The following is a 15,939-nucleotide window of genomic DNA, read 5'->3' on the forward strand; positions in this document are numbered from 1 at the left end:
ATTCCATCACCTTTTAAATTTCATACCAATTAATTATAACAAATAAACTCTATCTAGTTCAAACAAGGGTATTACATATTTAACTAGGCAAGTCAGTTAAGAACACATTATTTTTTACAATGACGGCCTACCAAAAGGTCTTGTGGAGACGGGGCCCTGGGATTAAAATAAATAAATACAACATAGGACAAAAACACACATCACAACGAGACAACACTACATTAAGAGATACCCAAGACAACAACATGGAAGCAACACCAAACATGGTACAAACATTGTTGGGCACAGTCAACAGCACAAAGGTCAAGAAGGTAGAGACAACAATACATCATACGAAGCAGCAACAACTGTCAGTAAGCCATGATTGAGTCTTTGAATGAAGAGACGAGATAAAACTGTCCAGTTTGAGTGTTGGTTGCAGCTCGTTCCAGTAGTGAACAGTAGTAGTAGTTCCAGCAACGAACTGAAAAGAGGAGCGACCCAGTGACCCAGTGATGTGTGTGCTTTGGGGACCTTTAACAGAATGTGACTGGCAGAACAGGTGTTGTTTGTGGAGGATGAGGGCTGCAGTAGATATCTCAGATAGGGGGGAGTGAGGACTAAGAGGGTTTTATAAATAAGCATCAACCAGTGTGTCTTGCGACGGGTATACAGAGATGACCAGATGAGAGGAGTATTGAATGCAGTGATGTGTCCTATAAGGAGCATTGGTAGCAAATCTGATGGCTGAATGGTAAAGAACATCTAGCCGCTCGAGAGCACTCTTACCTGCCGATCTATAAATTACGTCTCCGTAATCTAGCATGGGCAGGATGGTCATCTGGATCAGGTTTAGTTTGGCAGCTGGGGTGAAAGAGGAGCGATTACAATAGAGAAAACCAAGTCTAGATTTAACATGTGCTGAGAGAAGGACAGTGTCCCGTACAGCCATACTCCCAAGTACTTGCAGGGAGAAACATTGTAGCAGGGCACGGGGAAAAGAGGGAGAAGCATTGGGGATAGTCACATTAGAAGGGGTGGGGAGATGAGGAAATGTTGGATGGGCAAGGAGGCATGGCTGAGTCAAATAGGAATCCTGACTTAATGAAGTGGTGATTAAAGAGCTCAGCCATGTGCTTCTTGTCAGTAACAACCACATCATCAACAATAATGGACATGGGCAGATGTGAGGAGGAGGAGGGTTCATTTTCCAAAACTTCTTAGGCCCAGAGAGAGAACTGCTCATTAAAGTAACTAACTTTGGCCTTCCGGATAGCCTGAGTGCACTTATTTCTCATTTGCTTGAACGAATATACCAGTCAGCCTGAGTATGTGTGTGCCGAGCCTTTTGCAAAATGCAATTCTTGAGGTGGAGAAACTCTGCAAGATCACGGTCGAACCAGCAGCTGAACCTGTTTTTAATTCTCATTTTCTTTAGAGGCGTGTTTGTTAACAATACCACTGAAAAAAAATAGAAAACACGAATGAAAACATTCATGCTAATGAAAATGGCTAGCTAACTAGCTGGAAACTAAGCTATCAAACAAAGCCAGTACTTAACAATAGCAAACTAAGCTAGCTAGCAGCTAATATTAGCAAGTTAGCACGCTATCCAGCCAACAACACAAAGCTACACAGGAAAAAAAATGTGTTGCCAATGCTGCGACAATTCCTATTTACAGATAGCTAAATGTGTGTACCTTTTCCTGATAGATTTTGTTGTCTTCTTTTGTTCCTCGTGCTTCACAACTGTATTCACTTGATCCTGGAGGGCATTGCCGCTGTCGAGTAACCGGAGCTCCTTGCTTTTTCCCACCGAAGAGTCCGCCGCCGACGGGTAACGCTCAGGCGTCAAGACCCAATTCCACCCCAACTACGATCAGACACATCCCGGCCCAGAGGATAACAGCTCTCTGAGAAAACTGGATATTAACTTGGCTTAAATCAGTTAAAGCTTGCCAGTCCGTTGCCATCTTTTCAAAACGTCAGCTAGCATGTAGCATAGCCACTGCCAGCACTACCAACTAGCTAGCGCCAGGGGGAGGGACTTAATTTGACAGTGGCTGTCCACAAAAAGAAAGCATTGATAAGTGATGGAGCTAGAAATATGTAGAAGCAGGTGGGATACAAAGTTAAATATTGTGGTGTTCCACCACGTGCAAACACACACTCTCACACACATTCTTCCTAATAGTTCTAGCTATGCACCAAGAACAAATGATTTTCAGAGAGAGAGACTATGAGCAGCATTCATTTTATAAAACAAACAAAAGGCATTGATCAATAACTCCTTATGTAACAGTTTAGCTTCTGTCCCTCTCCTCGCCCCTACCTGGGCTCGAACCAGGGACCCTCTGCACACATCAACAGCCACCCTCGAAGCATCGTTACCCATCGCTCCACAAAAGCCACGACGCTTTGCAGAGCAAAGGGAACAACTACTTCAAGGTCTCAGAGCGAGTGATGTCACCGATTGAAATGCTATTAGCGCACACCACCGCTAACTAGCTAGCCATTTCACATCGGTTACACTTATTAAAACCATTGCATTGGTTCACTAGTATTGCTGCCATTGTCAGTGTGAGGACCTTGTTAAATCAAGATAAAATACAACAAATGTAAATTCAACATACAGGTCAAGTGTAATAATGTGAGGCCTGTTTCCATTTTCAAACCCACACGAGTGCCTGAACTGGGATTGATGTTATGCCACTCAGCACCAATGTGGTTATAATTCTTCCAATCAGAATTCCCCTCCAGTCGCATCTTATTATGGAACTCCTGAAGCCTCCTCTTTTTCTGCCCGTGGAACCATGTGTTTTAACTAGAAGTCTGCATCAAGGGTGAAGTCACAGTTCATGGTGTTTGACATCACTCCGTACCTCTGGTACTCAGCCACACGTTTCTCAAAGAAGTTTGTTTTCCCTTCCAGTGAGATGGACTCCATGAAGTCAAAGGGGTTTTCTGTCAGATACACCTGGGATAGAAAGCATTCGTTTTGCCAACTTTATTTAGTCATTGTCAAGCCAAGCATGACATCCTATCAAACCACGAGTTGGACCAACAGGCTGGCGCTACGCTACCTACACACTAAAATATCACAATACTATGTTGTAGAGTCAAAATAATAAGGAAAGACTCACCTTGGCCAATCCCAGGTCTTGGAGTAAACGGTCTGCCACAAACTCAATGTACTGCTTCATCAGCACACCATTAATCCCAATCAGATCCACAGGTAAGGCCTCTGTCAGAAACTCCTGAAATGGGAACATGTGCCATTATGGATACGTTCCAGATTCACGTTAAAATGTGTCCTTCTGGACACGTTCCAGATTCACGTTAAAATGTGTCCTTCTGGACACGTTCCAGATTCACGTTAAAATGTGTCCTTCTGGACATGTTCCAGATTCACGTTAAAATGTGTCCTTCTGGACATGTTCCAGATTCACGTTAAAATGTGTCCTTCTGGACATGTTCCAGATTCACGTTAAAATGTGTCCTTATGGATATGTTCCAGATCATTGTATCTGTATGATAAAAGGTCTATGAACCAAACCTCACTGTTTTAATGGATTTACAATTAAGTATATTTTTATAATGGCGAGAGAAGGGCTGTGGCTGTCACCAAATTTTGTCAACCGGTGATTGTCAAGCAAATAACTGTCGGTCTCATTGACCGTTAATTAACATAAACACATTCAGCATCTCCTGGCTTCCACACAGCCTACAAGCCACTGATGCAGACCTTTGGGAACATCTACAGTTTAAAAAGAAATACATTCATATAATATAGCCTACACCTTCACAATAAATCCATTATTTTATTTTAGACCGGTCCAAAGAAACATGAAGAACATGTAGTCTACTTCAGAAGAACAGAATAGTGTAAATCAGAATTGTCCTTACATTATGCCCTGATCTGGCTGTGGGCTAGACGAGTTCATTTAGCAGAAAAGATTAGCTTAGAATTCCGTGTCATTATTTTATAGTATGTAGAAAACATTTGAACCAAGCTGAATAAAATAGGAAGGACATTTTCTCCAAACGATTTGAGGGAGGGCGCACATGCGGCTATTCTGTGTTGAGGGTTCACAAATAAATAGGTACTCCTATATCTTAGAGTTATTAATGTAACTTTAGTTGTTCCACAAACATTGGGCTTTATGTTTTATACATTGTACGGCTGCTTTGTTGCAACTCTAATGATGATTTGAATAGTCACTTGAAAGGCATGAGCTCTACTTTGTATTTTTGCGCAGGCTGTACACACTACATCAGTCACTCGTTCATAATTTGACAAGCACTTGACAATGCATAGAATTTCACGGCTGCATCCCCTTTGTGTGGCCGTAACGCACCCTAAACAAATCCATGCCTTTTGCTGCCAGTGTGCCCTTCTCCCAGACTGCTGCACACTCCATCACATGGTCGGGTCTTTCTCACAGGCTACAAGTGAAGACAATCTCACACAAATCATCAAGGAATCCACCAGGTACAACCCTAAATCCGTAAACATGGGCACCCTAATAGGATCTCAGTGATCATTGCCTGTATCCGCTACGGGTCCGCGGTCAAACGACCATCACTGTCAAACGCTCCCTAAAACACTTCTGCGAGCAATCCTTTCTAATCGACCCGGGTATCCTGGAAGGATATTGACCTCATCCCGTCAGTTGAGGATGCCTGGTCATTCTTTAAAAGTAACTTCCTCGACATCTTAGAAAAGCATGCTCCGTTCAAAAAAATGCAGAACTAAGAACAGATGTAGCCCTTGGTTCACTCCAGACCTGACTGCCCTCAACCAGCACAAAAACATCCTGTGGTGGACTGCAATAGCATCGAATAGTCCCCGCGATATGCAACTGTTCAGGGAAGTCAGGAACCAATACACGCAGTCAGTCAGGAAAGCAGAGGCCAGCTTTTTCAAGCAGAAAATTGTATCCTGTAGCTCTAACTCCAAAAAGTTCTGGGACACTGTGAAGTCCATGGAGAATAAGAGCACCTCCTCCCAGTTACCCACTGCTCTGAAGATAGGAAACACTGTCACCACTGATAAATCCACGATAATCAAAAACTTCAACAAGCATTTCTCAACGGCTGGCCATGCCTTCCTCCTGGCTACTCCAACCTAGGCCAACAGCTCAGCCCCCCCGCAGCTCCTCAACCAAGCCTCCCCAGCTTCTTCTTTACCCAAATCCAGATAGCAGATGTTCTGAAAGAGCTGCAAAACCTGGACAAATCATACAAATCAGCTGGGCTTGACACAACCCCTATTACCAGCCTGTTCAACCTCTCCTTCGTAGACATAAGTATCATGACATGAGTATGAAATACTTATGTCATGCAATAAAATGCAAATAAATTACTTAAAAACCATACAATATGATTTCCTGGATTTTTGTTTCAAATTACGGCTCTCACAGTTGAAGAATACCTATGATAAAAAATTACAGACCTCTACATGCTTTGTAAGTAGGAAAACCTGCAAAATCGGCAGTGTATCAAATACTTGTTCTCCCCACTGTATATGCCAGTTAGGCTCTACGCCCCCTATAAAGAGGATTAATGTGCTTAATTTTAAGTTATTCGGCCACTGTAGTTGTGATACAAACCTTATAAAAACATATAGGCCTAAGGGCTAGGCTACATGAGGTGTACAACTATGATTAGAATTTAAAAAATTTATTGTTTCTTATGCTGGGCATCATTCACAAGTGATCATATATCATTCACAAGTGATAGGCTAATTTTGTCACCCATTAGACGATTGCTGATTTAATCTGGTCTTTAAATCAAAACACATTTCACATATTTAGAATGTACCATTGTCATAAGCACCTGTATCGAAATGGGCAGCGGAAAAAATGTCATCAATGCACTTCAAAATCAAATTTACTGGTCACATACACATATTTAGCAGATGTTATTGTGAGTGTAATGAAATGCTTGTAAATAGCGAATGGAGGACGCTTTTCCCATCAGGTAAGCTATACTCCTGTTGCAAAGACAAGCCAAGTGCTTAATATTAGGAAAGTTGAGAAATAAATAAAGTAGCCCTAGTCTATAGAAGTCTGATGGGATCCTCCTCTTTTTAATAGAGGCCATTACTCTGTTCTCACGCAATTCCATAGCCTATTGAAATGTTGCACAACATGAGCTGATGAGCTCTCATGGAGTGTTTGATTAGATTAGCATTGATGTCAAAGTGACTAGTGGGACAATAGAGTGCTGAGTACCAGGCAGTTAGTAAGTTTGGTCGGCTACTAATGACCATCCGCAGCATCAGAGCTTGGAGAAGCCGAATCACCTTAACGGTCACGTGGAATTTGACTGTCATCGTGACTCGTGGTGACTCGTGGTGACTCGTGGTGACTCGTGGTGTGGAGGTAATACGGTCAACAGCACGAGGCGAGAGTCATGCATCGACTTCTGATAGACAGTATTCATTTCACGGACTCACCTGCTCAATGCTGACAGCTTTGGTGATAATGTCCTTCACCCTGTCCTCTGACGGTTTCTTCACTATGTAGCTGTACAACAGACAGGCAAAGTTACAGTGCAGGCCCTGAAGATACAAACATACATTAAAAGATCAATACTCTATAGTGACACTTATATTGGCAGGGAGGTCAAAACATTTTAGCTGTTGCTACTTTTCTAATGAAATAACAGCAAAACGTTGAGACTTCACTGGAAAATGTTTGTGCTACATCAAGATGTAGCTTAGATGTCCTTTGAAAAGAGACTAAAACTGGACTGTTCAATCCCAGTCCAAGAGGCCCCAAACACTTTGTGTTTATGTTTACTACCTGCTAGTTAATTACACTCACCTGGGAGGTGTAAATTACTTCCTGATTAGAAGGGAACAACTAAAAAGAGCCAGTGGAACTGGTTTGGAGGTTCAGAGTTGAAGGGACACAGAGCATCTAACCTCGTCTCTGCTGATGAGCTCGTTGGAGTAGGTGAGCCCAGGCATCAGGCCTCTCTTCTTCAACCAATAAATAGCAGCAAACGACCCTGAGAAGAAGATGCCCTCCACTGCAGCGAACGCTACAATCCGTTCCCCTGTGGAGGAATTAAAACATGAAAGGTTTAATAAAAAAATGGGATCATTACATTTTTTTGTATAAATAGCAGCGAAGGCTGAATTATTAAACGAAGAAGGAACGCGCAAAATAACTATCCAACGACACATATGAAACATTTCCATGTCCTAGCCATGCATTGGGTGGACACTGTTACTATAGCAATGAGGATCATGTCCTAGCCATGCATTGGGTGAACACTGTTACTATAGCAATGAGCATCATGTCCTAGCCATGCGTTGTCCAGGGTGAACACTGTTACTATAGCAATGAGGATCATGTCCTAGCCATGCGTTGTCCAGGGTGGACACTGTTACTATAGCAATGAGGATCATGTCCTAGCCATGCATTGGGTGGACACTGTTACTATAGCAATGAGGATCATGTCCTAGCCATGCGTTGTCCAGGGTGGACACTGTTACTATAGCAATGAGGATCATGTCCTAGCCATGCGTTGTCCAGGGTGGACACTGTTACTATAGCAATGAGGATCATGTCCTAGCCATGCGTTGTCCAGGGTGGACACTGTTACTATAGCAATGAGGATCATGTCCTAGCCATGCATTGGGTGGACACTGTTACTATAGCAATGAGGATCATGTCCTAGCCATGCGTTGTCCAGGGTGGACACTGTTACTATAGCAATGAGGATCATGTCCTAGCCATGCGTTGTCCAGGGTGGACACTGTTACTATAGCAATGAGGATCATGTCCTAGCCATGCATTGGGTGAACACTGTTACTATAGCAATGAGGATCATGTCCTAGCCATGCATTGGGTGGACACTGTTACTATAGCAATGAGGATCATGTCCTAGCCATGCATTGGGTGGACACTGTTACTATAGCAATGAGGATCATGTCCTAGCCATGCATTAGGTGGACACTGTTACTATAGCAATGAGGATCATGTCCTAGCCATGCGTTGTTCAGGGTGGACACTGTTACTATAGCAATGAGGATCATGTCCTAGCCATGCGTTGTTCAGGGTGGACACTGTTACTATAGCAATGAGGATCATGTCCTAGCCATGCATTGTCCAGGGTGGACACTGTTACTATAGCAATGTGGATCATGTCCTAGCCATGCGTTGTCCAGGGTGGACACTGTTACTATAGCAATGAGCATCATGTCCTAGCCATGCATTGGGTGAACACTGTTACTATAGCAATGAGGATCATGTCCTAGCCATGCATTGGGTGGACACTGTTACTATAGCAATGAGGATCATGTCCTAGCCATGCATTGGGTGGACACTGTTACTATAGCAATGAGGATCATGTCCTAGCCATGCATTAGGTGGACACTGTTACTATAGCAATGAGGATCATGTCCTAGCCATGCATTGGGTGGACACTGTTACTATAGCAATGAGGATCATGTCCTAGCCATGCGTTGTTCAGGGTGGACACTGTTACTATAGCAATGAGGATCATGTCCTAGCCATGCATTGTCCAGGGTGGACACTGTTACTATAGCAATGAGCATCATGTCCTAGCCATGCATTGGGTGGACACTGTTACTATAGCAATGAGGATCATGTCCTAGCCATGCGTTGTTCAGGGTGGACACTGTTACTATAGCAATGAGGATCATGTCCTAGCCATGCATTGTCCAGGGTGAACACTGTTACTATAGCAATGAGGATCATGTCCTAGCCATGCATTGTCCAGGGTGGACACTGTTACTATAGCAATGAGGATCATGTCCTAGCCATGCGTTGTCCAGGGTGGACACTGTTACTATAGCAATGAGCATCATGTCCTAGCCATGCATTGGGTGAACACTGTTACTATAGCAATGAGGATCATGTCCTAGCCATGTGTTGTCTAGGGTGGACACTGTTACTATAGCAATGAGCATCATGTCCTAGCCATGCATTGGGTGGACACTGTTACTATAGCAATGAGCATCATGTCCTAGCCATGCATTGGGTGGACACTGTTACTATAGCAATGAGGATCATGTCCTAGCCATGTGTTGTCTAGGGTGGACACTGTTACTATAGCAATGAGCATCATGTCCTAGCCATGCATTGGGTGGACACTGTTACTATAGCAATGAGGATCATGTCCTAGCCATGCATTGGGTGGACACTGTTACTATAGCAATGAGGATCATGTCCTAGCCATGTGTTGTCTAGGGTGGACACTGTTACTATAGCAATGAGCATCATGTCCTAGCCATGCATTGGGTGGACACTGTTACTATAGCAATGAGAATGTTACAGCTGTGAGACTGTTCCTTTTTCAAGAACTCACCGAAAGTGGATTTGGTGTCAGAGATCCACTGGATCGCCCAGTCTGCTTTCCTTCTCACACACGGCATAGTCTGAATGGCATTGAACAAATGCTCCCTGTAGAGACAAGGAGAACAGGTTTAGAACATTTGTGCCTGTATATCAAAACATGCACCAACCACCCCTCCTCAAAGTCTAGTATCAGCGTTTCACCACAATGATCTCCTCAACTGACAAAATGATATACCATGATATACCACCTGGTGAGGATATCAGGGCCTGTGTTCATAATGCATAACACAGGAGGAGTGCTGATCTAGGATCAGTGTTGCCTTTTGGATCATAATGAATAAGGTTACATGGACAGGGAAGACCTGATCCTAGATCACCTACTCTGAGATGCTTCATGATGCGGGCCTCAGAGTCCCTGATGTAAGTGTTGATGAGCATGCCGTACATCTCATTAGACTATAGTCACGTACCTCTCCTCAGAGTCCCTGATGTAAGTGTTGATGAGCATGCCATACATCTCATTAGACTATAGTCACGTACCTCTCCTCAGAGTCCCTGATGTAAGTGTTGATGAGCATGCCGTACATCTCATTAGACTATAGTCACGTACCTCTCCTCAGAGTCCCTGATGTAAGTGTTGATGAGCATGCCATACATCTCATTAGACTATAGTCACGTACCTCTCCTCAGAGTCCCTGATGTAAGTGTTGATGAGCATGCCGTACATCTCATTAGACTATAGTCACGTACCTCTCCTCAGAGTCCCTGATGTAAGTGTTGATGAGCATGCCGTACATCTCATTAGACTATAGTCACGTACCTCTCCTCAGAGTCCCTGATGTAAGTGTTGATGAGCATGCCGTACATCTCAGAATGGATGTTCTCTATGAGGATCTGGAACCCATAGAAGGATCGGGCCTCTGGAAGCTGTACCTCCTGACTAAACCTCTGGACCTGAGGGATGGATAACATTGGGCCAGCAGCGTAGCCTAGTGGTTAGAGCGTTGGACTAGTAACCGAAAGGTTGCAAGATCAACGTAAAAATCTGTTGTTCTGCCCCTAAACAGGCAGTTAACCCACTGTTCCTAGGCCGTCATTGAAAATAAGAATGTGTTCTTAACTGACTTGCCTGGTTAAATAAAGGTACAATAGGCTGGGGTGAGAATACAGTATAATACAGAATAATACAGTATAATACAGTACTACTGTAGAGCTACATCAACAACAAATAGGCTGGGGTGAGAATACAGTATAATACAGTATAATACAGTATAATACAGTACTACTGTATAGCTACATCAACAACAAATAGGCTGGGGTGAGAATACAGTATAATACAGTACTACTGTAGAGCTACATCAACAACAAATAGGCTGGGGTGAGAATACAGTATAATACAGTATAATACAGTATAATACAGTACTACTGTAGAGCTACATCAACAACAAATAGGCTGGGTTGAGAATACAGTATAATACAGTATAATACAGTACTACTGTATAGCTACATCAACAACAAATAGGCTGGGGTGAGAATACAGTATAATACAGTATAATACAGTATAATACAGTACTACTGTAGAGCTACATCACCAACAAATAGGCTGGGGTGAGAATACAGTATAATACAGAATAATACAGTATAATACAGTATAATACAGTATAATACAGTACTACTGTAGAGCTACATCAACAACAAATAGGCTGGGGTGAGAATACAGTATAATACAGTATAATACAGTATAATACAGTACTACTGTATAGCTACATCAACAACAAATAGGCTGGGGTGAGAATACAGTATAATACAGTATAATACAGTATAATACAGTACTACTGTATAGCTACATCCATAATCTAGAACAAAACTTGTGGGGCAGTTTCCCAGACACAGTTTCCTGGATGTCGAGTCCTGGACCAAAAAGCCAGCTCAGTGGAGAATCTCCTTTGGTTCCTAACGCCCTACAGACCAGGGCTCCTAACGCCCTACAGACCAGGGCTCCTAACGCCCTACAGACCAGGGCTCCTTACGCCCTACAGACCAGGGCTCCTAACGCCCTACAAACCAGGGCTCCTAACGCCCCACAAACCAGGGCTCCTAACGCCCTACAGACCAGGGCTCCTAACGCCCTACAGACCAGGGTTCCTAACGCCCTACAGACCAGGGCTCCTAACGCCCTACAAACCAGGGCTCCTAACGCCCTACAGACCAGGGCTCCTAACGCCCTACAGACCAGGGTTCCTAACGCCCTACAGACCAGGGCTCCTAACGCCCTACAGACCAGGGTTCCTAACGCCCTACAGACCAGGGTTCCTAACGCCCTACAGACCAGGGCTCCTAACGCCCTACAGACCAGGGCTCCTAACGCCCTACAGACCAGGGCTCCTAACGCCCTACAGACCAGGGCTCCTAACGCCCTACAGACCAGGGCTCCTAACGCCCTACAGACCAGGGCTCCTAAGAGAGGGACTCACAAGGTTCTCATTGACGATGCCGTCGCTGGCAGCGAAGAAAGCTAAGATGTGAGAGATGAAGTGTTTCTCATCAGGCTTCAAGTTGTCCCAGTGTGCCAGGTCCTTAGATAGATCCACCTGCAGCACAGACAGTTGGTTACAAACAGTACCACACTTCAACCACCTCCTAACCACACATCAGCCACCTACATTAAACCGTGCTTTGTTTTTGTGTGTTTTTTTAAGTGAGTGAGACTTTGTGTGCTGTATGTAGCATATTGCCTCGCTCTCCTGACATTAGGCTTTACAAACCACACATCAATCTCGCAAGCGACAGCCTTCAGTTTTCACACATTCAAAACGAGGGAGTATTGTTTCATGTATTCTGACGACTGTCTTACTCTTTCCAGGGAATAGGCAGCATTTGGAATTAAAGTTAATTAGCCCCCACCTCTTCCACTGTCCAGAAGGAGGCCTGGGCCTGTTTGTACATCCTCCAGATGTCAGGGTACTGGATTGGGAAGATGACAAAACGCCTGGGGTTGTCTCTAAGCAAGGGCTCATCCTCTGTGCAGTGCTGCTGGTCTGTGTCTTTGTGGCTGTTCTGTATGAAACAATTGAAGACCACAGCTTTTTCATCTTACAGCATACAGTCACCTAAACATCAACTGAAATATATTTGATAGCCTTTTAGAATGTTAGGCGTATCAGAGATACATATAGCAAACAAATGCACCTTCTGTTGTGTTACCATTGGTTGGTGAATAATTGAATGTTGTACATTAGTACAAAGTCGCTGAAACAGCTGATCTAGCCAGTGGTGTAGGTCTTGGTTTTAGGGGAGGTAGTGCAAAATAAACAAAAAAACATGAATGACATCATTTCCTAAAAGTTTGTACTGCCAGACCAATTTAATAGACCACCATTCTAGAATAGGAACAGAAACATGAGTGCTCCGATTACAACATCTACCACACAGGCTTCCACACATGCTATTGTCTAAACCCTAGTTAAATAAAGGTTCAATAAAAAGTTATATTTTGAATTCCCTCAAACACCAAGTTGGGCATAGGTATTTTAAAAATAGGTCATCATCACTGTCAATGGTGAATGATAAATCTTCATGTTTTACCATCCAGACTACATCTCCATGTGTTGCTCTGGGCCAGTCATGTGTTGCTCTGGGCCAGTCATGTGTTGCTCTGGGCCAGTCATGTGTTGCTCTGGGCCAGTCATGTGTTGCTCTGGGCCAGTCATGTGTTGCTCTGGGCCAGTCATGTGTTGCTCTGGGCCAGTCATGTGTTGCTCTGGGCCAGTCATGTGTTGCTCTGGGCCAGTCATGTGATCTCAATTCATTTCATGGTAATTTAGATATTTGTGAATTACTGTTTGGTGAGTGAATTAAAGCAGATGCTGTTAAACTATTAGCCTTTCTGTATTTTGTTTCAAAGTATATATACTCTCTAGCGGTGAGCGATGTTGAGTTCTGCCGCATTCTACATTTTAACTATTCGGCTTCAGCTAACCACCTTAAAATCGTATTGAAATTAGGTGTTGGTGTAATAGTAACGTTACAGGGTATGCTATTAAATTAGGTTCTGTAATGCAAAATGAAAAATAATCATTATGTGATCTTGAGAGACATTAATTCAGTTTTGATCTAACGTTACTGAAGAGCACCATGGTGAGAAGTGATCATCTCCTATTTGTAATGATAAGTGATGAGTAGGACTATTAGCCAGAACTTGGTTATTTGAAGCGAAAGGACTAAAAAGGTCATTTTAAGCAAAAGATGCTGAAAGGGCAGTCCCAGGATGATCTTACTTAAAGAAGTTGAACCAAATTCTGGTGCTGAATGATAGCGCTGCCATTCGGGCCAGTTCAGGAACATACAACAATAGTTTAGAGTAGGCTATACTCTAATTGGCCTACAACTACGTGGTATACTGAGACTATTTGTAGGCTATAGACGAATGTAAATACAGTACCAGTCAAGAGTAGACACACCTACTCATTCAAGGGTTTTTCTTCATTTTTGACTATTTTCTACATTGTAAAATATTAGTGAAGACATCAAAACTATGAAATAACACATATGGAATCATGTAGTAACCAAAAAAAAGTGTTATAATATATTTTGATTTGTTTATGAGATTCTTCAAAGTGGCCACCTTTTGTGTTGATGACAGATTTGCACACTCCTGGAATTCTCTCAACCAGCTTATACCCAACCTTCCAGTTAGTTGCCTTGAAGTCACTGAAGTCAGTTGGATGACCGTTCAATACTTTTTACCAGTCAGAGCTTGTTTATTCCCGACTTCCCAGTTAATTAACTTGACTTCAATGAGTTCAAGACTTTGCAGTTCCGAGGTAACAGTTGTTTTGAGAGGAGCACAAATCATGCTTTATTGACCGCATGGCCAATGTTGAATGTTTATCATTTTAAATTTGGGAAAAATGAGACCCTTAATCCCAGATGTGGGACCACACAGCCACTGATTCCTTCCAAACCACTCATTGTTGAATTTGTGATTTCCAACTTGTTGTGTAATGTTTATGTCCAATAGCCGATGAGCACCGATACGTTTTATCTATAATTTCTCTTCATATGACAAGGATTAAAAAGGATTTTTCAGTAGATTGTCAACTTGATTCATGATGACTGCCAGCTAAGATTGAAAGTATAAAGTTGACATGATCAGTCCAATCAAAGCTACTGAACATAGACGTGATTTGACATAATTGTATCTGTGGCCAATGACCTTGAGCCTTCTTGGATGGGCACTTCTAATGTAACTCTATTACAGCACCCAAGGGGCTATAATTAATAATATAATCTCTACCCTTTGACTTGGCATGAGTGACAGAACACTGAGCCAATCACAGCGCAACGCTCCTTATTTTCTGCTGGCTTACCCCTCCACTACAGAAAGCACTAAACTGGGCTGAAACACCTGCATTTTGGAACTGACGAAATCAAGAAAATAACATTTAAAAAAGAGACCATGTTTGTATGCAGCTTCATTAAGTCAGTGAGATAGATATATATACATACACACACACTGTTTACGAACTGATATGTGACACGTTTAATGACAAAATAACACGCAAAACAGGCAAACCTTTTTTGCAAAAAATGTGGGTTTCTTCACCTGCCCTGAATGACTGTTCGCATCTGGTCCTAGGCAAAATGGTGTCGTCTTAACCAAGTGGTCACATAATTCTGGGTTACACTGCACAAGGATAAGTAATCCTTCTCACCCCCCCCCCCCCTTAATGATTTAGATGCACTATTGTAAAGTGGCTGTTCCACTGGATGTCAGAAGGTGAATTCACCAATTTGTAAGTCGCTCTGCTAAATGACTTAAATGTAAGAGGGGTCTGTGGAGTTTTACGAACATCCTCAAGGAAGACACACACGTTTTTCCAAAGGTCTGATCGGCTGAAGTAGTCAGTGGCCTCCGCAGTGCACACAGCTAGCCTAATAGTTCATCATTCTCTTGTAGTGCTAATTAAATATAATTTTTTTGAATTAATTTTGCAGAAATAGTTTGACCAGCTCCATGTATTATAGTCAAATATAAACTAGTGCGGGTACCCGCTGCACGGTGCTCCGGCAACAACCCCACACACCATTTTTTGTTTCATAACGTCGGTGAAAACACATGAACGACAATGCAGTTCTTACATAAAATAGCAGCAACATTATATTTGACTTGAATAAATAAGTTGTCTTCTATTATAAATTTACATCTTGGTAACATGCTCTTTGTGTTAGAAGTTATTTCTCGACCACATTTAAATTTAGATCAACAATCAATGCAGCAATATTGCAGCAATGTATCACGGTCGTTCGCAAAGGTGTCTGCCCTGGATGTTTTGGTTGTTCCATACTGTTTAATAACGGACTAAACTACATACATCTCAGCTCTCAGTTGTTGCAGTGGTCATTGTTTATAGGTTACACTAGGCAATTTAAAGTGGCATAGTAATAACGTTTCAACTATACACAATGGGAAGGAAAAAAAGGCATTTCGACAGGTTTACATTATTGTTACCTGGTAATCCTTGGACTCTGTGCGTACATTGGTTAGATTTGAGCAGTCCATTTCGTGAACAAGCAACACTCAAGCAGCGAAGTCGTTCCTGCTAGTGTTCACCTTGTTGTCTGG

At 42.7% G+C, this 15,939-nt stretch overlaps 1 protein-coding gene across 1 annotated transcript; it reads right to left on the reverse strand.

The window, feature by feature from the left end:
* Positions 1–1,453: 1,453 nt before the first annotated feature.
* On the reverse strand, positions 1,454–15,939 carry rrm2b (ribonucleotide reductase M2 b). Its single transcript, XM_064979456.1, has 9 exons — positions 15,826–15,939; positions 12,219–12,371; positions 11,789–11,905; positions 10,135–10,268; positions 9,325–9,419; positions 6,911–7,044; positions 6,440–6,544; positions 3,123–3,236; positions 1,454–2,956 (listed from the first exon to the last, which is right to left on the reverse strand). Exons 1-9 carry the CDS (start codon positions 15,874–15,876, stop codon positions 2,804–2,806), a joined length of 1,056 nt encoding a protein of 351 aa, XP_064835528.1. The 5' UTR covers positions 15,877–15,939; the 3' UTR covers positions 1,454–2,803.

Source organism: Oncorhynchus masou, chromosome 12, assembly GCF_036934945.1.
Source record: "Oncorhynchus masou masou isolate Uvic2021 chromosome 12, UVic_Omas_1.1, whole genome shotgun sequence".
Taxonomy (NCBI): domain Eukaryota; kingdom Metazoa; phylum Chordata; class Actinopteri; order Salmoniformes; family Salmonidae; genus Oncorhynchus; species Oncorhynchus masou.